The 22,375-nt window shown below is 63.3% G+C and overlaps 4 protein-coding genes across 8 annotated transcripts; 1 reads left to right on the top strand and 3 right to left on the bottom strand.

Annotated features, from left to right (window-relative positions):
* Positions 1–484: 484 nt before the first annotated feature.
* Positions 485–4,932, bottom strand: SHISA7 (shisa family member 7). Its single transcript, XM_085045486.1, has 5 exons — positions 4,421–4,932; positions 3,510–3,650; positions 3,333–3,385; positions 2,789–2,917; positions 485–2,211 (listed from the first exon to the last, which is right to left on the bottom strand). Exons 1-5 carry the CDS (start codon positions 4,792–4,794, stop codon positions 1,796–1,798), a joined length of 1,113 nt encoding a protein of 370 aa, XP_084901612.1. The 5' UTR covers positions 4,795–4,932; the 3' UTR covers positions 485–1,795.
* A 3,113-nt stretch (positions 4,933–8,045) lies between these two features.
* On the bottom strand, positions 8,046–11,036 carry ISOC2 (isochorismatase domain containing 2). Of its 5 annotated transcripts, none has more exons than XM_085045495.1 (6): positions 10,594–11,027; positions 10,240–10,398; positions 9,621–9,827; positions 9,344–9,414; positions 8,788–8,905; positions 8,046–8,251 (listed from the first exon to the last, which is right to left on the bottom strand). In XM_085045495.1, exons 2-6 carry the CDS (start codon positions 10,369–10,371, stop codon positions 8,171–8,173), a joined length of 609 nt encoding a protein of 202 aa, XP_084901621.1. In that variant the 5' UTR covers positions 10,372–10,398; positions 10,594–11,027; the 3' UTR covers positions 8,046–8,170. The 5 variants fall into 5 exon arrangements, with proteins under 5 accessions (XP_084901621.1, XP_084901618.1, XP_084901619.1 ...); XM_085045492.1 differs by having other exon boundaries at positions 10,240–10,491; positions 10,594–11,025; XM_085045493.1 differs by having other exon boundaries at positions 10,240–10,464; positions 10,594–11,025.
* Positions 11,037–11,309: 273 nt separating this feature from the next.
* On the top strand, positions 11,310–15,350 carry IZUMO1 (izumo sperm-oocyte fusion 1). The gene is made up of 9 exons (XM_085045487.1): positions 11,310–11,645; positions 12,186–12,260; positions 12,680–12,766; positions 13,120–13,140; positions 13,235–13,315; positions 14,087–14,187; positions 14,315–14,546; positions 14,970–15,105; positions 15,262–15,350. The coding sequence occupies exons 1-9, from the start codon at positions 11,375–11,377 to the stop codon at positions 15,341–15,343; spliced, it is 1,086 nt and encodes a 361-aa protein (XP_084901613.1). The 5' UTR covers positions 11,310–11,374; the 3' UTR covers positions 15,344–15,350.
* A 118-nt stretch (positions 15,351–15,468) lies between these two features.
* RASIP1 (Ras interacting protein 1) lies at positions 15,469–22,010 on the bottom strand. The gene is made up of 12 exons (XM_085045475.1): positions 21,543–22,010; positions 21,060–21,196; positions 20,100–20,710; positions 19,389–19,747; positions 18,421–19,221; positions 18,073–18,110; positions 17,803–17,954; positions 17,474–17,583; positions 17,139–17,379; positions 16,463–16,635; positions 16,020–16,167; positions 15,469–15,881 (listed from the first exon to the last, which is right to left on the bottom strand). Exons 2-12 carry the CDS (start codon positions 21,191–21,193, stop codon positions 15,718–15,720), a joined length of 2,931 nt encoding a protein of 976 aa, XP_084901601.1. The 5' UTR covers positions 21,194–21,196; positions 21,543–22,010; the 3' UTR covers positions 15,469–15,717.
* Between the last annotated feature and the right edge of the window lie 365 nt (positions 22,011–22,375).

The following is a 22,375-nucleotide window of genomic DNA, read 5'->3' as shown; positions in this document are numbered from 1 at the left end:
CTGTCAGGGAGCACGAAGCGCTGCCGGGGAATCTCCACAGAGTTAGAGCTGCCGGCGCCGGCCCGCCGCTTTTATAGCCTCGGCCGCCCTAAGCCCCGCCCCCTGCAGAACCAACCAATCAGCGTCAAAAAGCCTCCTCTCCAGCCAATGGGAAGCGCGGAAAAAAGGCGGGCTCGTGAGGCGCCTCAGCGCCAGGTGTGTGAGGAGGGCGGGGCCAGCCGCCATTTTGAGGGGCGGTGATTGGCGGGGGCAGCAGCCAATGGGAAGGGATTGAAGGCGGGGCCTCAAGGAGGTGGGGCTAGATGTGACTGGCAGGTGCAGCAGCCAATCAGAGCTCAGGGTGTGCGGAGAATCCCAAAACCCTTCAGGGATTCCCAAAAAACCCAAAAATCCTCATGAGATCCCCGAAAACCACCCCGATCCCTCCCAATGGCTCCTCCCCACCCGCCGAAAGCCCCGAAATTCCCCAAAATGAGTCGGGGGGGGCAGGAAACGTCACTTTATTCCCCTCCCCCCCCACAACTCCCCCCCCCGGGGAGGGGCGGTCCCGAGGGGGGGGAGGGGCTCTAAGGCACGCGGGGTCACGGGGAGGTCACGGGGTCACGGGGGGGTCACGGGGGGTTCCGGGGACCCCCTCCCCCCACTATGGCTTCGGGTGACGTCATCGGAGAGGGGTGACATCATCATCGGCGGGCCCAGCCCCCCGTGAGATCATGGCGAGGAGGGGGCGGGGCCTTGGCAGTGATTGATGACATCATCGTCGGGGTGGCTCCGCCCCCTCGCGGTGACGTCGTGGGAGTGGGTTTGGGGAGTCCACAGTGCTGACGTCATCGTGGGCGTGTGACATCATCGGGCAGGGCTGTGACATCATCGGCTGCTCAGGAGGAGGGGGAGGGGCGGCTGTGACGTCACCGTCGGTGACTGCGCTGTCGTCGCAGGGTTTGTGACATCATAGGTTGAGGTGTGACGTCATCGGCGCCGCGGGCGGGGCTGTGACGTCACCAGCTGCCTTAATTGGGGATGTGACATCATCGGCTGCTCGGGCGGTGCTGTGACGTCATCGGCGCCTCGGGCGGGGCTGTGACATCATCGCTTGGCCATAAATGGGCCGTGACATCATCGGCAGTGACATCAGCAGTGACGTCATCGCTTCCTCATGTCCATAGTTTGGGCAGTGACGTCACATGGGCTGTGACGTCACCGCTGGGGGCGGGGCTGCTCCTGGTGGGGGTCTCCCCAAAATTTCCGGGGTGACACCTGGGAGGAGCCCCAATTTTGGGGAAATCCCCCTGATTTTTGGGGAGATCTCCCTTATTTTTGGGGAAATCCCCCTAATTTTGGGTGGACATCCCCCCAATTTTTTGGGGAAATTCCCCTAATTTTGGGGAGATCTCCCTTATTTTTGGGGAAATTCCCCTAATTTTGGGGAGATCTCCCTTATTTTTGGGGAAATTCCCCTAATTTTGGGGAGATCTCCCTTATTTTTGGGGAAATTCCCCTAATTTTGGGGAGATCTCCCTTATTTTTGGGGAAATTCCCCTAATTTTCGGGGAGATCTCCCTTATTTTTGGGGAAATTCCCCTAATTTTCGGGGAGATCTCCCTTATTTTTGGGGACATCCCCCTTAACACTCGGGGCTCCCCCCAATTTTAACCATTTCCCCCAAATTTCGGGGCTTTTCCCCCATTTCCCCTGGGGGGATTTCCCATTTTTCCACCTTTCCCCCATTATTTTCCACCCTTTTCCCCCCATTTTCCCCCCGAATCCCCCCGAAGCCCCCCGAACCCCCCGGGGGTCACACGGTGACCTCGGTGCGGCTCCCGGTGCGCAGCCGGTGGGGAGGGGGCGCCGGGGGGGGCCCGGGGGGTGGTCCTGGCAGCAGCTGCAGCTCCGCCGTGTTCTGCCGCTGCGCCCCGAACAGCGCGCGGCGCCCCGGAGCCCCCCCGGGCTGGGGAGGGGGCGAGAAGGGGGTCCCGGGCGGCCCTCCCCCCCCGCCCAGGCTGCTCTGCGACGCGGCGTGCGACAGGGGGGCGCGGCGGGGGGGTCCCGCCCGGTTCCGCGGGATCGTGCCCCCCCCGCCCCCCAAAAACTCCTGCGAGAGCACGCGGCGGTTGCCCCGCGGCGGGGGGAGGGGCAGCGTGCCCCGCGGGGGGGGAGGGGCGGCCCAGGGGGGGCCCCAGGGACCCCCGAAATCCTCCAGGTCGCGGTCGGCTGTTGGGGAGAGGGGAGGAAAGGGTTAATGGTGGGGGGGCGGGAATGGGGGCTCTGGGGGTTTTTTTTGGGGCGGATTTTGGGGGTTTCGGGGGTATTTTGGGGTCTTGGGGGGGTGATTTGGGTCGGGGGTCTCACCCAGCCGCCGCAGCGAGGGGTTTGGGGTTTTTTCGGGTGGTTTTTGGGGTGATTTCGGGTGGTTTTTGGGGCAGATTTGGGGTGTCTTGGGTCGGGGGTCTCACCCAGGTGCTGCAGCGAGGGGTTTGGGGTGGATTTGGGTGGTTTTTGGGGTATTTAGGGTCGGGGGTCTCACCCAGGTGCCACAAAGGGGAGGCTGAGGGGCTTTGGGGTGATTTTGGGTGTTTTTTGGGGTATTTTCGGGTATTTAGGGTGGGGGTCTCACCCAGACGCCGCAGTGAGGGGTTTGGGGTGGGTTTTGGGGTGGTTTCAGGTGGTTTTTGGGGTATTTTCGGGTATTTAGGGTCGGGGTCTCACCCAGGCGCCGCAGCGAGGAGTTTTGGGGTGATTTTTGGTGTTTTTTGGGGTATTTTCGGGTATTTAGGGTCGGGGGTCTCACCCAGGCGCCGCAGCGAGGCCCAGCGAGCTCCGTCAGCGCGGGGGGGGCTCTCGTAGGGGGGCGGAGGGTGAGACAGGTTGTGGAAGGAGCGAGAGCAGCTCAGGGGGGCGGGGGGAGGAACCCGCCAGTCTGGGGGGGAAAGGGGGTCAGAAAAGGGGGAAAATCCCCCCAAACCCCCCCGAGACCGCCCGGTAATTGAAACAACAAAGTAAAATCATCCCACCCCCCAAAAACACCCAATCCCACCCAAAAAAACCACTGAGAAACTCTCAACACTCCCCCGAAAAAATCCCAGAGACCCCCACCAAAAAGCCCCCACCAAAAACCCCCTAAATCCCCCCCCAAAAAAAACCCCAAACCCCACCCGAGACCTCTCCCAAAAAACCCTGAGAAAGCCGCAAAAACCTCCCCAAAACGAACCCCAAAATACCTCCCGAAAACCCCCAGAGACCCCCCGGGACCCCCCAAAAACCCCCCAGACACCCTCCGGGACCCCCCAAAATCCCCCCAGAGACCCCCCAGGACCCCCGCGCCCCCTCCTCACCCAGGGTGGCCCCGCGGTGCTCGGGGGTCCCGAAGCCCAGGTGGGCGTAGCCGCTCTCTGTTAATTGGGGAAGGGTCGTTAGCGCCTCATTTGCATAAACCCCCTTGAAGCCCCTCCCCAAATACTCGGGACCCCTCCCCAATCCCCCCAAACCCCCCAGATCGCCCCTCCCCGCACTTGCCGGCGCCGTAGAGGTTTTTGGGGGGTCGGGGGGGTCCCGTGTCGGGGGGAGGGGGCGGCAGGACGACACTGCTGCTGCGGCGCTCGGGCCGCGCCCCTCCCCCCCCGGCCTGGTGGCGCAGGACATCCACGAGAGCCCTGGGGACAGTTGGGGACACCGGGGTGGGGTGACACGAGAGGGGGACACGGTCAGGATCGGAGCCAGAGCTCGCGGTGTCCCCAGCGCCACCCCCGGCCGTGTCCCCGTGTCGCGATGCCCCTGTCCCCATGCCCGTGTCGCCAGCTTGTCCCCGCGGTCCCCATATCCCTGTCCCGATGTTCCTGTCCTGGTTCCCGTGTCCCCATTCCCGTCCCGATGTCCCCATCCATGTCCCTGTCCTCATCCCCGGGTCCGAATCCTTGTCCCCACCTGTGTCCCCGTCCCGACGTCCCCATCCCCGGGTTTCTGTCCCCGTTCCCGTGTCCCCGTCCCGCTGTCCCTGTCCCCATCCCCGTGTCCTCGTGTCCCCCTCCCCATCCTTGCGTTCCCATGCCAATCCTCGTGTCCCCATGTCCCCATCCCGACGTCGCTGTCCCCAGTCCTCATCCCCGTGTTCCCAGCCTTGTCCCCACCTGTTTCCCCGTCCCGACGTCCCTGTCCCCGCGTCCCTGTCCCGGTTCCCGTGTCCCCGTCACAATGCCCCTGTCCCCATCCCCGTGTTCCCAGCCTGGTCCCGATGTCCCTGTCCCCATGGTCCCGATGTCCCCTTCCCGGTGTCCCCCTCCCCACGCCCCTGTCCTTGCGCCCCCAGCCCCATCCCGGTCCCGATGTCCCTGTCCCCATCCCCGTCCCGCCATCCCCGCGTGTCCCCCACGCCCTCCCCGCGCTGTCCCCGCGCTGTCCCCGCGCTGTCCCCTCCATGTCCCACCTGCTGCCATCCCCCCGCGCCCCCCCCGCCCCTCCCCCGCCCCCCCTGCCCCCCCTCCCCCACACCGCCCTGGCCCCCACGGCCACGGCCAGCGCCACGCTGACCACCCCGCACACCACGTACGGGACCCCCCCCGCGCCCCCCGCCGCCAGCGCGGCCCGGGGGTGCCGGGGGTCGCCGCGGGGGTCGCCGTGGGCGGGCGGGGACGGCGCGGGGGCGGCGGTGGCGGCCCAGGGCGGGGTGCGCAGGTTGGTGCAGCGGCGCTGCTCCAGGCGCCGCGCGCGGTGCTCGCAGCAGAACCGGTAGCTGCACGTCCCGCAGCAGAAGCGGAAGGCGCCCGTCGAGCAATTAAACGCCGCGTCGTAATGACCCATGACGTCATAGTAGCCGTGGCACAGCTCCGGGGAGTCCCGCGGCTCCGCCCCCCCCGCGCCGGCCGGGGAATCCCCTCTGACGTGGGGGGAATCCCGGGGAATGCCCCCCGCCGCCCCTCCCCCGCCGGTGACGTGGCGCAAGTGGCTGCGGCGGGGGGGGGAGGGGAGGGGGGAGGGGGAGAAGGGGAGGGGGAGGGAGGGAGGAGGGAGGAGGGGGCGGGGAGGGGAGGAGGGTGAGCAGGAGCAGGGGGAGGGGCGGGGGCATGGCGGGGAGGGGGACCCATTAGGGCAGGGTAATTAGAGGGGGGACCCCAATCAGGGGAGGGTAATTAGAGGGGGGGACCCCAATTAGGGGAGGGGGAGTTGGGGGTTAATTAGGGGGGACCCCAATTAGGGGAGGGGGAGTTGGGGGTTAATTAGGGGGGACCCCAATTAGGGGAGGGGGAGTTGGGGGTTAATTAGGCGGGACCCCAATTAGGGGAGGGTAATTAGGCGGGACCCCAATTAGGGGAGGGTCTCGGGGGCTCCGTCGCTTTCGGCCGCTCCTGTGGGGGAGGGGATGATGGGGAGGGGTCTCCCCGTTTCCCGTCGTGCTCCGCGCGCGCCCCTCCCCCTCCCGTCGCCAAGGCAGCATCGTCCGTTGCCATGGCAACCGAGCCTGGCAACCGCGCCCCTCCCCCACCCTCCTCCCGGAGCCGCCAGCGCCCCTCCCCCACCCCAAAATAGCCCCCAAAACACCAAAAATACCCCCGAAACCCCCAAAATATCCCCGAAATCCCCAAATTAACCCCCAAATCCCCAAAACAACCCCAAATCCAATCCCCCCAACCCCTCAAGATCCCTGAATTCCCCCAAAATCGCCACAATCCTCCCAAAACCCTCCCCCACCCCAAAATAACCCCAAACCCCCAAAATCTGCCCCAAAACCCCTCCGGGAACCCCGAAAACCCAAAAATCCCCCCCGAAAGCCCCAAAATGTCGGTGTCACCCCCCGGTGTCACTGTCGGTGTCACACTCTCGGTGACATCCCCGTGTCACCCACAGGCCGTCGGTGTCACTGTCACACTGTCGGTGTCACTGTCACCCCCTGGTGTCACTGTCACACCGTCCGTGTCACACACTCACTGCCAGTGTCACACTCCTGCCATCGCTGTCACACCTGTTGTCACACGCCGTGTCACTGTCGCTGTCACACTCCTGCCATCGGTGTCACCCACCTGCCACACCAGTGTCACACTCGCTGCCACATTCCCAGTGCCACACTCGCTGCCACACTCCTGCCGCCAGTGTCACCAACCTGCCACACTCGCTGTCACACTGCCAGGCCTGGTGTCACACTCCTGATGTCACTCTCAGTGCCACACTCACTGTCACACTCCCAGTGTCACTCTCCTTGTCACACACTCATTGTCACACTCCCAGTGCCACATTCCCACCATCGGTGTCACCCTCCTGCCACCGCTGTCACACACTCAGAGCCACCCTCTCTGTTACACTCCCTGTCACACTCACTGTCACACTCACTGTCACACTCACTGTCACACTCACTGTCACCCTCACTGTCACACTCACTGTCACACTCACTGTCACCCTCACTGTCACACTCACTGTCACACACTCGCCATTGCTGTCACACTCCCGGTGTCACTCTCACTGACACACTCCTGGTGCCACTCTCATTGTCACACACTTGCCATCACTGTCACATGCTCACTGTCACACTCACTGTCACACACACTCTGTCACATTCACTGTCACATGCCTGGTTTCACACTCATTGTCACCACCCTGCCACTGCTGTCACACTCCTGGTGTCACACTCATTGTCACACTCACTGTCAGACACTGTCACACTCACTGTCACACTCCCAGTGTCACACTCCTGGTGTCACACTCGTCACAGTCCTGGTGTCACACTCACTGTCACACTCATTGTCACACTCCCAGTGTCACACTCCCCGTGTCACACTCCCCGTGTCACACTCATTGTCACACTCATTGTCACACTCACTGTCACACTCATTGTCACACTCCCAGTGTCACACTCCCCGTGTCACACTCATTGTCACACTCCTGGTGTCACACTCATTGTCACACTCACTGTCACACTCATTGTCACACTCACTGTCACACTCCCATCGCTGTCACCCACCTGTCGGTGCCACACTCGGTGTCACCCCCCGCCATCAGTGCCACTCTCCCTGTCCGTGTCACACTCAGTGCCACTGTCACTGTCACACGCTCCCTGTCACGCTCAGTGCCACACTCAGTGTCACACCGGTGTCACCCACACACCCTCGCTGTCACCCCCCTGCTGTCCCCCCCCGCCACCCATCGCTGCCACCCTCCCTGTCACCCCCTCCCGTCCCCATCCCCGTAACCATGGCAACCGCGACCCTCCCGCGCTGTCCCCAAAACGCCACCGCTGTCACTCACCGGGGACGGACGGGGGGGTCGGGGGGCTCCGGGGGGATTTCGGGGATCCCGGGGGGTGCGGGGGGAAAATTCGGGGGGGATTTGGGGTTTTCTGGGGGATTTCGGGGGGAATTGGGGATCCCGGGGGGGTCGGGGGGTCCCGGGGGGTCCCGGGGGGGTCCCGGGGGGGTTTCGGGGGGTCTGGGGGTCGCCGAGCGGCGCGAAGCCCCCGCAGGATGAAGAGCCTCCCGGGGGGGGCGGGGGGGGGAGCGAGGGGCGGGCGCTGATTGGCTGGGAGCAGCCAATGGGGGCGGAGGGGGCGTGGCCAGCACCCACTCCCACGGGGGTTCATTAAGAAAAGGGGGAATGGGCGGGGCTGAGCTGTCAATCAACGCCCGGAGGCGTGGTCGCGAAGAGGTGTCTGTCATTCAATAGGGGGCGTGGCCAACGAACCCAAGGGGCGTGGCCGTGCTGTCAATCAAGGGGCGGGGCCACGGTGGGTGGAGTGTCAATCAAGCAGGAGGGCGGGGCCACGGCTGTCAATCATTTGGGGGCGGGGCCAAATGAGCCCAAGGGTGGAGACTCCTCCCACTTTGGGGATCCCAAAACCGAACCCAAAATCCCCCCGAAATCCCCCCAGATATCTCCAAACTCCCCCAGGGACCCCAAAAAGACCCCAAACCACTCTATTTCGGGGGAAGGGTAGGTTTTATTGACCCCCAAGTTTTGTGGGGTTTTGGGGGGAATTGGAGGGATTTTGGGGGAATTGGAGGGATTTTGGGGGGAATGGGGGGTTAAGGGGCTCTGAGCCTCCCCAGATTATGGGGATTTTGAGGTTGATATTTGGGTTGATTTGGGGGGATTTTGGGGGATTTGGGGGAGCTCAGAGCCCCCTGATTGGGGAGGATTTAGGGTTGATGTTTGAGGGATTTTGGGGCTCATTTTGGGGGATTTTGGGGTCTCAGGGCCCCCCCAGTGCCCCCAGCGGCCCCCCCAGGATCAGCCCTGTGTCCGGCGGAGGCTCCTTGATCAGCGGCAGGATCTGCAGGGGGTAATTAACGCTAATTAGCGCTAATTAATCCTCATAAAACCCTCGTTAACCCAAGGAACACTAAGGAGGCATTAACACTCATTAGAACCCATTAACAAGTTAACAACCCTCTAATTAACGCTAATTAACTACGGCTTAATTAACCCCAATAAACAGCCTTTAATTAATCCCAATCCTCCAATTACCCCTCATTAACCAGTCCCTAACTAACCCTAATTATCTCACTTCTAATTAACCACATGTCCACCCCCTAATTAACTCCTAATTAATGCACTCCCCAGGCTCTAATTAACCCTCATTAATGTGTTTCTAGGCGGGGTTTTACAGCCAGGTGGGTGTGGCCTGGTGGGGTGTGGTCAGGTGGGCGTGGCCTCATTTCACTAGAGGTGGGCGTGGCCTCACAGGTGTGTCGGGTGTGGGCAATCGAGGTGGGCGGGGCCAGGGCAGTGCAGGTGAGGCTGGGCGGGGCTGGGTGCGCTCAGGGCGTGGCCGGGGGGCGTGGCCCGGGGGGCGTGGCCTATCAGTACCTGTTTGAACCTGGGGTCGGCGGCGTCGCGCAGCAGCAGCAGCACAACACTCTCGAAGGTGCTCAGGAAAGCTCCGGCTTGGCGCATCCTGGCGAGGGCCAGAGCTCGTTCCGCCTGGCTGGGAGACCGAAAACACACCTGAGAGCCCCGAAATACACCTGAGAACACGAAATTACATCCCCAGAGCTCGTTCCGCCTGGCTGGGAGACCGAAAACACACCTGAGACCCCAAAAACACACCTGGGACCGCAGAGCCTGCTCCACCTGGCTGGGAGCCCTCCCCAAATTAGGGACACATCTGGGATCCCTCCCCAAATTACACACCTGGAAGTCCTCAGATCTTCCCCAAACCCTCTCCAAGTTCCACCCAAAACCCCCCGAGACCCCAAATGCCCCCAAAATTAACAAAATTCCCCCAAACCTGCATGTCCAAAACACCCAGAAACCACCCAAAATTCCCCTATTAGCCCCGAAGTCCCACCCAAACCCCTCCAAATCCCACCCCACACCCCAAATGCCCCCAAAATTCCCCAAATCCCCCAAAATTCCCCCAAACCTGCGGGAAGAGCAGGCGTCCACCACCACATGCACGTCCAGCCCTCGCTCCAGCAGGTCCAGGGTCGTTTGCTTCGGGGGATTCCCCAATTTTGGGGTGAATTTAGGGGTCCTGTGGGGGTTTTTGCCCCCAAATTTGGGGTTCCCTCCCCAAAACTCCACCCAGGACTCCCAAACACCCCCAAATTTGGGGTTCCCTCCCCAGATCTCAGCCCTGAGACCCCAAAACCCCCTCCCTGACCCCCCAAAACCCCCCCAAATTTCGGGGTCCCCCTCACCAGGACGCAGGCCTGAGCCTCGATGCCACAGAGGAGCACGGAGCGGATTTTGGGGTCCCCCAGGAGGGGTCCTGCCGCCCCCACCATGCTGAAGGCAGTTTTGGGGAACCTGGGCAGGTCCTGAGCCCCCAATTCGGGCACCGTGGGCCCCAAAACCTCCGGGCGCTGCTCTGTCACCAGAGCCGGGACCCCCAAAATCCGGCAGCCCTGCGGGGAATTTGGGGGTTTTTGGGTGATTTTTGGGGGTATTTCTGGGGGGAGTTTGGGGGATGTTGGTGGGTTTTTGGGGATTGTTGGGGGAATTTTGCAGGGTTTGGGTAAGGGTTTTTGGTGTCCTTTGGGGTTTCTTTGGGGGAGGATTTTGGAAATATTTGGGGTTTTTTGGGGGGAGAGATTGGGTAGGATTTTGGGGATATTTTGGGGGGTGATTGGGGTTTTTGGGGAGATTGTTTTGGGGGATTTTGGGATACTGCTGAATGGTGTTTGGGGGAGGGTTTTGGGTTTTTTTGGGAAGGATTGTTTGGGCTGCTTGGGGCTGGTTTTTGGGAGATTTTGGGGCTGTTTGGGATTTCTGGGGGGTATTTTTGGGGTTTTTTTGGGTGTTTTTGGGATCCCCCACCTGGAGCAGCCGCGCAGCCACAGCCACGATCTGGGGAAAGGCGACGATGGTGCTCCGGAACCTCTCCTGGAGGTCACACAGGAACAGCACCGAGGTGTCCGGCAGGAGCCGGCCGAGGCGGGGAGCGGCCATGGCACACCTGGGCACACCTGGGCACACCTGGGGACACACGTGGACAGCGCTGGGCACACCTGGGGACACCTGCGACACTCCAGGGACACCTGTCTGTCACGTGACACACCCGCGGGACACCTGCGGGTCACGTGACACACCCGCGGGGCACCTGGGCGGGGTCACGTGACGCCAGCCCGGCCGCACACGTGACTCCACCCCTCACCCCCTCCCCTCACCCACCTGCGGCCGCTCCGCGAGAGATCCACGTGATCGCCGCGCCACGTGAGCGCCAGCGCACCCCGCCCGCCGCCGCAGCCAATCAGAGCCTCCCCAGACCCCTCCGGCCAATGGGAAGTGGTGGCACGCGCGGGCCCCGCCTTCCCCCTTACGCTCAGCCAATCGAAAGGCGCCGCTGAGCTGCGGCCAATCAGAGGCCGAGGGGGGCGGGGCTTGCCCTGAGGGGGCGTCGGGCGCAACCCCAAAACCCCGAAATTTACCTGAAATTTACCGAAATTTACCCGAAATTTACCCAAAGTCACCCCAAAGTCATCCCACAACCACCCCAAATCTACCCAAAACCCACCAAAATTCACCCAAAACCACCCAAACCCTCCCAAAATCCCAAACGCCCTAAAATCCCCCACAGTTCACCCAAAACCCACCCCAAATCCCCCCAAAACCTCCCCAAGACCCACCCAAATCGCCCCCAATTCCACCCCGAGCCCTCCGCCCCCCCAAAACCTCCGTTACCGGGTGAGGCCTGACCGTTACCGACCCCAATTCCCCCCCTACAGACCCCCAGGACCTTCCCACCTCCCCTCAGCCTCCCAGGACCCCCCAGACCCTTCCCTCACCCCCCAAACCTCCCCGGAACCCCCCAAACCTCCCCGGAACCCCCTAAAACCCCCCCAAACCCCCTCGGGACCCCCTAAAACCCCCCAAAGCCCCCCAGACCCGCCGTTATCGGGGTTTCCCGGCCGTTACCGTCACCAGGCCTGCCGAGGCTCGGCCCGCAGTCGGGATGCGGCGGGCGCTGCTCTGGGCGCTGCTCGGGGCGCTGTGGCTCGGGGGGAGCCCGGGCGGGGGTCCCGGGGGTCCCCGGGGGGTCTCGGGGTGCGTCCTGTGCGACCCCGCGGCGGCAGCGGCGCTCGGGGAGCTGCTGGGGCCTTTCCTGACGCGCTCCATGCCGCACGAGCCCGCCATGAGGGGAAGGGTCGGCACTCTGATACTCAAGGGGGTCTTGGGGCTCGCCCGGCTGCCCAGGGACCCCGAGAGCTTCATGGGGGTCATCGGTCAGTGCTGACCCTTCCCCACATTCCGGGTCAACCGGCCCTGGGAACCCCAAATCCCAAAGCGGCCCCAAATCCTGCCAAATTCGCTCCCCCAAATCTCCCCTGAACCCTCGAAAACCTCCCCACAACTCCCCAAATCCCCTCAAACCTCCCCAAATCCCCCCGAATTTATCCCAAGAGGGGGCTGGGAAGGGGTTTGGGGGCGTTTTGGGGTGTCCCACCCACCCCAGGGACCCCGAGAGCTTCAGGGGGGTCATCGGTCAGTGCTGACCCCTCCTGAAATTCCGGTCAACCGGCCCTGAAAACCCCAAATCCTCCCAAATTCTCTCCCCCTGAACCTCCCCAGAACTCCCCAAATCCCCTCAAACCTCCCCAAATCCCCCTGAATTTATCCCAAGGCCTGGGGGGAAGGCGGGAAGAGGGGGCTGGGAAGGGGTTTGGGGGGATTTGGGGGATTTGGGGGGATTTTGGGGGATCTGGGGGGTTTTGAGGTGTCCCCTCCACCCCAGGGACTCCCTGTGACCCCCCGTGTCCCCCCAGACCAGGCAACCCTGGACGAAGCCTCGATCCATTTCCGCCGGACACTGGCCAAGGTCATGGCCCAGGACGTCCGAGGTGAACCCAAAACCGGGAGGGACTCCAGAAATCCCCCCTTTCCCCTAGGGCTTAATGGGGTTAATTGGGTCATTTATTGGGATTTAATTGGGTCATTTTCCGGGATTTATTGGGTCATTTATTGGGGTTTAATTGTGTTTTAATTGGGTAATTTATTGGGATTATTTGGGTTGTTAATTCCGGAGTTTAATGGGGTTAATTGGGTCATTAATTGGGATTTATTGTATCATTTTACTGGGATTTTGGGGGTCATTTATTAGGATTATTATCTCATTTATTGGGATTTTTTGGTCTCATTAACTCCAGACCGGGATGCTGTTAATTGGGGTGTTAATTCCTCCTCCTAACGTGGGGATCCCCTGGGGGGGTTTCCTCCCCAATCCCCCAAAATCCCAAAACTCCCCAAATTCCCTCCCCAGACGAGAAGCTCTACCAGGAGCTGCTCTGGGCCATGCGTGAGATCAAGGATGACTTTGAGCGGCTCATGAAGCGCTTCCAGAGCCAGGGTGGGCTCCAGGACCCCCCAAAATCCCCCCAAAATCCCCTGGGATCTCCCAAATCTCCCACAAATCCTCCCTGGGAAACCCCCAAAAAAACCCCAAATTTCCCATGGGAACCTCCAAAAATCTCCCTGGGATCCTCCAAAATTCCCCTGGGATATCCTCAAATACCTGCCTTGGACACCCCTAAATCTCCCTCCAAATTCCTCCCAAATTACCCCCAATTTCCCCCTGAGAAGCCCCAGAAGTCCCCCTAAATCCCCCCTGGGTCCAACCCCAAATGCCCTCCTGGCACTTTCAAAATCCCAAATTTTCCTCCTCAACCCCCATTTAACCCCATTTTCCCCCTTTTTTCGCAGTTTATTGCATCAATAAATGCGGTAAGCGAGGTCGGGGGGGTCAGGGGGGTTTTTGGGGGGATTCTGGGGTTTCCTGCCTCCCCCAGGTGACCCCAAAACCCCCCCGACCCCCCAGGGCGGATGGAGGTGCTGTGGATCGAATGCATCTTCTGCAACCTCACCCACTTCGCCTGCAACAGGGGGGTCGACTGCGGCGGTGAGGGGGTTTTGGGGGGTCCGGGGGGGTTTTGGGGGGTCCTGGGAGGGCTTGGGGGATCCCTCGGGGGTCCTAATGGGGATTTGGGGGGATTTGGGGAACTTCCGAGTGGGTTTGCAGAGGTCGCGATTGGGTTTGGGGAGGTTCTGAGTGGGTTTGAGGGGTCTCAGAAGGGTTTTGGGGGCTCCCGGGGGGCTTTGGGGGACCTGGAAGGGTTTTGGGGGTCCTGCGGGGTCCCTTGTGGGGATTTGGGGGGGTTTGGGGAAGTTCTAAGTGGGTTTGGGGAAGTTCTAAGTGGGTTTGTGGAGGTCGCGATTGGGTTTGTGGAGGTCGCGATTGGGTTTGAGGGGTCTCAGAAGGGTTTTGGGGGCTCCCGGGGGGCTTTGGGGGACCTGGGAGGGTTTTGGGGGTCCTGCGGCGTCCCTCATGGGGATTTGGAGGGGTTTGGGGAAGTTCTAAGTGGGTTTGGGGAAGTTCTAAGTGGGTTTGTGGAGGTCGCCATTGGGTTTGAGAGATCTCAGAAGGGTTTTGGGGGCTCCCGGGGGGCTTTGGGGGTCCCTAGGGTTTGGGGGATTTAGGGGGTTTCAGGGGGACTTTTGGGGCTTCTGGAGGGATTTTTAGGGGATCTCGGGGGGATTTTCGGGGCCATTTCATTACAGGGAGAGATCCCGGGGGAGCAATTTTGGGCGTCCTGGAGCTCATAAATTGGGGAGGGGGATGCTGGGGGCGGTTCGGGGGGATTTTGGGGGTCTCACCCCTTTTCCCCCCCAGAGAAGCAGCTGTGGGTGGAGGAAGGGCAGGACCTGGTGCTGGACTGTGCCCTGCCGTGGCACGGAGGTTCCCACGGCGCCAAGACCTACAACTTCTACCGGGTAACCCCCGAGACCCCTCCCCAAATTACGGCCGGAATCCCCCGGACCCCCGCAATCCCCCCTGCACCGCCCCAGCAGGGATCACCCCAAAAAGGACCCCCCGAGACCCCTTCTTCCCTCCTCGCAGGGCCTGGCACCGACCGAGGAGGGTCCGGAGCCGGCCGAGACCCTTCCCCAAAAGCGGGCAGGGGTCTCGCAGGAGTCGCCGCGCCCCCCGCCCGCCGAGCGGCTGCTGCGGAGCAGCGCTGACCCCGTGCTGGTGTGGAAGGAGGCGGCGGCGGCGGCCGGAGGTCACTACCGCTGCGAGATGCGCAACCCGCGCGGCCAGCTGGGCTCCGAGCTGCGCTTCAACGTCACCGGTGGGCAGCGGGACCCCTCCCCAAATACACCCGAAACATCCCCAAAAATACCCCCGGGAGCCCTCCTCAAAATAGCCCCCGAGATCGCCCCAAAATCCCTCTCAGAGATCTCTAAAATACCCCCAGGGATGCCCCGAAACCGCCCCGGGACTCCTCCCCAAAATCCCCCAGAGCCGCCAAAAATACCCTCATGGACCCCTCCCCAAAATACCCCCAGGGACCCCCTAAAATGCCCCCTGGATCCCCAAAATATCCCAGAAATACCCCCGAGGGGAGCTGGGGAATGAAACCCCCCAAATCCCCCCCGGGACCCCCAAACTCCCCCCAGGACCCCTAAAACCCCCCCGGGACCCCAAAATGAGGTCCCTGATGCCCCCCAGCCCAGCCCCCTCCCCAAATTACCGCCGTCCCTCCCCCCCGCAGTTGTGCCCCTCCCGAGGGTCCCCGAGGAGTCGCTGCCGCCACCCCAGAGCCCCCCGGGCGGGCTCTCCGCCGCCGCTGTCGCCGCCATCGCCGTCACGACTATCGCGACAGTGCTGGTGGCCGCGGGCATCTCTTGGTAAGGCCGGGGGGATTTGGGGAGTCCTGGGGGGGATTTTGGGGAGGTCCCGGTGGGACATTTGGGAGGGGGCTAAGCCACGCCCCTTGGGGGGAGAGAAACATTTGGGGCGTGGCCTGGCGAGTTAAGCCACGCCCCCGCTCTGGCCCCGCCCAGGTTCTGCTTCCGCCGTGGAGCTCCGCAGCGCCGCAGGGACCCCCAGGACTTCCAGGATTCTCCCCAAATAAAGGAGTCGTGACCCCCCCTCTGCGCCTCGGGTTTTTTGGGGAGGGGTCTCGGGGGGCTGGGAGGGGTTTGAGGGGATCTGGGGGGAATTTGGGGGCCGTCCTGCCGCCCCCAAAATCCCGCCAGGAGCCCCCAGTGTCACACAGCAATGTCACACCTTTATTTGGGGGAGGGGGACACACAGAGACACCCCCCCATTGGGGACCCCCGCACCGCCGGGGGATTTTTGGGGGCTCCAAGGGGGATTTTGGGGGGTCCCAGATAATTTGGGGGGGTTCAGAGGGATTTTGGGTATTCCCAGGGAATCTGGGGGATTTTTGGAGGTCCCGGGTGGATTTGGGTGGTTCCAGGTTAGATTTTGAGGGATTTGGGGGCAGTTTTGGGGTCTCAGGGGTCCGCGCCGCCCCCCTCGAGCTCCCAGAGGCGGCGGCGGATCCTGAGGAGGGGGCGCAGGAGGCCCCCCGCCCCCACCGGGACCCCCAGGCGCAGGCGGAACCCCCGGGTGGGCAGCAGGAGCGGAGGGTGCTCCGAGAAACTCTCGAAAATGTCACCTGAGGGGACAGTTGGGGACATTTAGGGACATCGCGGGGGTCAGGGAAAGGGACGGGGTGGGCGCGGGGGCGCGGCTTGAGGATCCCTCACAGGCGCCACCCGCGGGGGGACAGAGGGGACATTGGGGTGTCACTGACCGGTGGTGGCATCGTCACTCTCCTCGGGCGGGGGGCTCCAGGCGGGGGGGGCGGCGCGACCCCTCCCCAGGCGGTAATGGCGGAGCACGTGGTGCAGCTGCGCTGGCGACAGCGCCGGGAACTCCGCGCGGAGCCGCGACCAGGTGGCCTTGGGGACACGGCGGGGACACGCTGGCACCCTGCTCGGCCACTCCCGCCCCGCGACCCCCGCCGGGTGCTGTCCTCTCCAGGATCACCCCCCGAGGTGTCCCCAGGTGTGTCCCACGTGTGTTCCCGATGTCCCCAGGTGCCCCTCAGGTGTCCCCAGGTGTGTCCCAAATGCCCCCAGGTGCCCCTCAGGTATCCCCAGGTGTGTTCCCAATGTCCCCAGGTGCCCCTCAGGTGTCCCCAGGTGTGTTCCCGATGTCCCCAGGTGCCCCCCAGGTGTCCCCAGGTGTCCCCACCTGCTCGAGGCAGCCGCGGGGGGTGCACAGGAGGTTGGCGGTGGCCGAGAGCTTCCGGAAGAAGTCGCCGGCGATGTCGCCGAGGCCGAGCGCGCTCAGCCCGTCCAGCACCAGGTCCAGGTTGGTGCGCACTCGCACCCCCACCCACCACTGGAAAAACGGGCCGGCGCTGCCTGCGGTGTTTGGGGACGTTTGGGAATTATTTGGGGAATGTTTGGGGATTTTTTTTGAATTTTGGAGGGGGGAGTTTTTAATTCCTTTTGCTATTTTTCTTGAGTTTTTTAGGATTTTTTTTGGGGGGGATTTTTGGGGAAGATTTTTTTTGAATTTTTAGATTTTGGGGGTTGGGGTTTTTTCTTTTTTTTTTAATTTTGGGGGGTTTTTAGGGGGCATTTTTGGGATTACTTCAGGGTTTTTCGGGACTCTGTCCCACCCGCGGATGTCGCCGCTTCCGGCGGCTCCCGGCTGGGGACAAAGGCAGGAAACAGGAGCGAAGGGGGAGGGGAGGGGGCGGGACTGGGACCCCCGGGGTCACCCCAAAATCAGATCCTTGCCTTGACCTCCCAGGGACGCCAAACGCACCCCAAACCCCCCCGAAACCACCCGAAATCCTCCCCCAACCCCTTTATAACTCCCCCAAACCCCTTTGAGACCCCAAATCCCCCCAAACCCGCACCTTTCTCCATGAGGGTGTTGAAGAGGGAGGCGTTGGAGAAGAAGAAGAGGTACCCGAAGGTTTGGGACACCAGGTCGGGGTGCAGGTGACAGTCCCGGGTGAGCTGCAGCACCGCCCGGAACACGGCCAGGGGTGGCCGCAGCCCCTCGGGGACACCGCCCAGGTCCGGCCCGGCCCGCGGCTCCCCCGAGCCCACAAACGGGTTGGTGTCCAGCAGGGCCGGCAGAGCCGAGTAAAGGGTCTGCGAAAAGGGGGTTGGGGTTAGAGAGGGGTTTGGGGGAGATTTGGGGAGGTTTGGCTGGATTTGGGTATCCCCAGGTGAGTTTTGGGGTCACCTTGGTCAGGTAATAGACGCTCTGCTGGAATGTGAACATGATGACCTCATCCAGCACCCCCAAGGCCTCATCACAGCTCTCCAGGTCCTGCTCCAGCTCCGGGCAAGGCCCTAAATCCCATGGGATTACCCCAAAATCCAGGATCAGCTCCAAAAATCCGGGATCACCCCCTAAATCCCACCAGGAATCTCCCAAACCCCACTGGATTCCCCCCCAGAAATCCCAGACTGGCCCCAAAATCCCCCAGTCCGACTCCAAAACAGCCCCAAAACGTCCCCCGTACAGCCCCAGGAGCCCTCCCAGTACATCCCAGTATGTCCCAGTGCCACCTTCGATGTCCAGCTCCCTCTCCATGGCCTGCAGGTGGCCCTGCGCGAGGTTCAGCAGCTCCACGGCGTTGGCCAACCAGAGCAGCAGTGGCCGCAGGTCCGAGGTGACGCCGGCCAGGTCCAGCGGCGGGGGGGGATCCCCGTCCGGGGGGCTGGGGGGAACCCCAAAAATTGAGGGGAGATTTAGGGGGTCTTTTATGGGGCTCAGAGGGGTCTCCCCCCTCGCTCCGGGGTTTTTGGGGTCTCTGGGGGGGGTTTCGAGTCTCTCACCTCTCTGGCTGTCGGTCCCCGATTTCCTTGATCTTCTCCTGCCGGGAGAGACCCAGAGACCCCTCAGTGGTCCCAGTACGGCCCCAGTAACCTCCCAGTGTGGCCCCAGTATACCCCGTATCCCCCTCGATGTCCCCCTGTCCCCCTAACCCTCTCCATGTCCCCCAGTATCCCCACTGTCCCCATATTCCCCCGATCCTGCCACGTTCCCCCAATGTCACTTACCCTGACCATTTCCCGCAGCATCCCAGCCGCCCCTCCATATCCACAAATCTCCCCCTTATCCCCAATCCCTCCCTAGCCCCCGCATCCCCCCGATGTCCCCCCGGTGTCCCCGATGTCGCTCACCCAGACTGTCTCCCGCAGCATCGCAGCCACTCTGCCCAGCAGCTCCGGGAAATGTCCCGGCGGGAACTCCCGGGCCGCGTGATCCAGGCACAACCCCAAAAGGAAAGCGGGGGCCAGACCCCCCAAATCCTCCCCGGAATCCCCCAAATCCCCCCCGGGGGATCCCTCCCCTAAATCCCGGCCGGGACCCGCCCCAAAATCCATGTTTAGGATGTCCCTGAGCAGCGTCTCCTCGTCCTGGGGGCGATAGCGGAGCTCTGCTTTTGGGGTCTCCAGAGCCCCCGTGAGCGCGTCCCGCCTCTCCTGGGGGCTCCTCCCGCACCCCGCGCACCCCAAAACCCCCAAAATCCCCAGGGACGCGCGGGGCGGGGGCACCCACGGGGGTCTCCCTCCCCCCGCCGCCCCGTCCCCAATTCGGGGGTCTTTGTAGAGGAGCAGGACGTGTTCCCCCAACCCCAAAAGGTCGCCGGGGTTCAGGGGGGCTCGGCGGAGCAGGGGGGACCCGTTGAGGGTGGCGGGGGCGCCCCGAAAAGGTCGCACGGTGGCAGAGGGGGGGTCCCCGTTGGAGTCGCCCCCCCCGGGGGTGGCCTGCACGAGGCAGTGGCGGGGGAGGATGTCGGGGGCGCTCAGGAAGGTGTCGACCACTGAAAATGGCCCCAAATCCGATTTTTGGGGAGCTTCGGGGGTTTCGGGGGTCGGGGGAGGGGTTTCAGGACCTCCCCCCGATTTTTCAGGACCCCCCCGGCGCTCAGGGCGGCCGAAAATGTGCTGGGGACGAGTCATGATGTAGAGGACGAAGTCCTGGAGGGGGGAAAAAGGATGTTCAGGGGGGGTTTGGGGTGAGAAAGGGGGATTGAGGGAGGTTTTTGGGGTAGTAAAGGGGGTTTTTGGGTAAAAAAGGGGCTTGATGGGGGATTTGGGATGCAAAGAAGGGGCTGAGGGCAGATTTGGGGGCAAAAAACCCTCACCTCCTTGCCGTAACCCTGCAGCAGCAGGAAATAGGGGCGGTCCTGGGGGGGCTGGATGAGGCACTGGGACAGCAGCTCCAGGCTGGGACCCCCGTCCCCGGGAGGGGTTCCGGTGTCCGGGGGGGTCCCGGAGGGTCCCGGGGGTCCCGCGGGAGGATTCCCGGTCCCAGCGTCCCCCCCCGCCAGGCTCAGGGCCTTGCGCTGTCGCCGTCGCGTGCTCAGGTTCATGTCGCTGATGCTGCGGCGCATGGCGGGGTTGGGGTCCCGGGGGTCGCGGGGGTCGCGGGGAGGCGCCGAGGGACCCCCCGAAGCCGCTCGGGAACGGTTCCGGTGCAGGCGGCGGGGCTGGGGGGGCAGCCCTGGGAAAGGGGGGGACAAAGGGACAGCAATGGGGGCGTTGGTGGCGTTCGGGAGGGGGACACACCATGGTGGCAGTGCGGGAATGTGGGGAGAGGCTTTGGGGGGCATAAGAGGGCGACTTCTTCCCCCAGCGGACATTTCCGAGGGTCTGGGGGGGACAGTAAGGGGGTCACCCACCCAGGGGACATTCCCAGAGGTCTGTGGTGGACAATAACGGGGTCACTCCACTCGGGGACACTCCCGACAACGCAACAACGACAGGACCGCGCTGCCACCCCAAGGGCCACTCCCGGATCGCTGCCACCCTCCGCCACCCCCGGGGCGCCACTTTCGGGGGCTGTCCCCGCTCACCGGCAGTGTCGCCATCGTCACCGTCCCCTGCTTTCTCCAGGTCCTGCCTGCGGCGGATCTCGAAGCGCCGCGACCACCCCGCCTTGGGCTTCCAGAGCTCCTGCAGCACCAGCGGCCGCTCCCAGTCGCCCACCTCGCGCAGGTGCTCGCCCTGCCACGCGCCGCCCGCGGTGCCACCACCCCCGGGCCGCCCCACGACGTCGCAGAGGGCGAATTGCCCGAAATCGTCGGGATTGAGCCCGTAACGCTCGAGCGCCTCCCGCACGAGCTGGCGGGCGCTGGAGCGGGGGGTGGCCAGGACGCTCTTGTAGTTGGCCCCCCTGGAAATCGCCCCCCCGAAGATCTTTAGGATGCAGGGGGGTTGCTGTGGGTTTGGGGTCGAGCCGCCCCCCGACCCCAAAAGGTCCCCCGAGGGGTCGTGGAGCTCGGCCAGCTTCTTCTCGCTGGCCCAGCGGCCGCCCTGCGGGGTGGCACTGGTGGCGGTGGCGCGGTGGAAGAGGTGCGACAGGCGCTTGTGGCGGGGGGGTTTGGGTTTGGGAGGGGCCGCGGGGACAGCGGGGCGAGGGTCCGAGGGGTCGCTGGCGCGGCTGGGGGTGTCCGAGGAGGTGGATCTGGGGGGCAAAAAGGGGATTAGGGTGGAAAATGGGGGGAAACCCCAAACAGGTGGATTTGGAAGGGAAAGGGAGGGGGTATATGGGACTAGGGGGAAAATGGGGGGCAGAAATCCCACAGGTGGATCTGGGGGGGAAAGGGGAGTTGGGGGGCGAAGGGGAGGGGAAATGGAGAAAAAGGGGACGGGAGAACCCTAAACAGGTGGATCTGGGGAGGGAAAGGGGAGACTATGGGGGAAAAAAAGGGGAAAAAGAGAGGAAAAAGCCCCCAACAGGTGGGTCTGGGGGGCAGAACTTGGGAATCCAGGGGAGGATTTTAGGGGGATTTGGGGTATTTTTGGGGTCGCACCGGACGGAGCCGGCGCTGGGCCACCGGCGGCTCATCTTGGCCAGGCGTTTCTTGGGGGAATTGATCCAAAGCCCCACGGGGAAATGGAGCTTCCCGAAGCGGGGCGAGCCCTCCTTGCGCTCCTCGGGGAGCATCGTCTGGGGAAGGGAGGAGTGGGAACCCCCTGAGCGCCCCAATTCCGAGGACACTCCCAAACCAAAAACTCCCACCTTTTGCCCCTCCCGGGAGCGCCCAGATCCCCCTTTCCACAGCCTTTTCCCCTCCCAACCCCGCTTTTGCACTCTTTTCCCCCACGACCCCCAAAATTCCTCCTGGGACCCCTCAAAGTCCTTTTTTCCACCCTTTTCCCCTCCCAGGACTCTCCACCCCACCTTTTCCCACCCTTTTCCGGCCCAAACCCTCTTTTTTTCCACCTTTTGCCCCCCCCAGGACCCCCAAACCTCCCCCAGGACCCCCCAGGACCCCCAGCAAGCCTCCCCTTACCCCGGTCACCGCTCCCCGCGGCCTCTGCGGTGCCGAATCCCCGAATTCCCGACGAATTCCCGAATTCCCGGTTTCCCGGGGGGGGCAGGAAGGGCCGAGCCGGGCCAGGAAATCGGGGTGGGGGGGCCGGGAAGGGCGGGGGGAGGGGACGGGCTGGAGCCACCGGGAGCGGGGGGAGGGGAACGGGAGCCCCCTCTGCACCCCCTCCCCAAATTGGGGGTTTCTGGGACCCCCGGGACTCACCGGGGGCCGAGGGGGGATAAAAATGGGGGAGCAGGGGGTACTTCCCCTCCCCCAGGGCCAAAAGGGTGACCCCAGACCCAAGGGGGGCTCGGAACCCCCAAAGGGACACCAGAGCCCCAAAAGAGACCCCAGACTCCGTCATGGTTACTCGGGGTGACCCCAGAGGTCCCAAAGAGACCCCAGACTCACCCATGGTCACTCGGGGTAAGGCCAGAACCCCCGAAAGAGACCTCAGACCCCTCCCCAGTCCCTCAAAGAGACCCCAGACCCTTTTGCAGTCCCTCGGGGTGATCCCAGGACCTTCCATGTCCCCTCAGGGTGACCCCAGCCCCCCCGGCCCCTCACGACCTCCTGGCCCCTCACGACCCTCCCTCCATATTCCCCCTCAGAGCCAGGCCCCGCCCCTCTCCCAACCCAGCGCTCCTATTGGTCGAAGCTTTCCCGCCTCGCCGGCCGAAAGCCAATTAGCAATGAGGGGAGGCAAAAGGGCGGGGACAGTGCGATTTGGGCGGGAAGAGAATCTGCCAATCAGAGCTCGAACAAGGCATGGCCACGCCCCGGAGGCGGAGCTGAGCAAACCCTCTTTATTC

The sequence above is a fragment of the Lichenostomus cassidix genome, unplaced genomic scaffold (genome assembly GCF_008360975.1).
Source record: "Lichenostomus cassidix isolate B80296 unplaced genomic scaffold, HeHo_3.0 HiC_scaffold_38, whole genome shotgun sequence".
Lineage (NCBI taxonomy): Eukaryota > Metazoa > Chordata > Aves > Passeriformes > Meliphagidae > Lichenostomus > Lichenostomus cassidix.
Note: the sequence above shows the minus strand (reverse complement) of the source record. Positions and strands in the feature narration are given on the sequence as shown.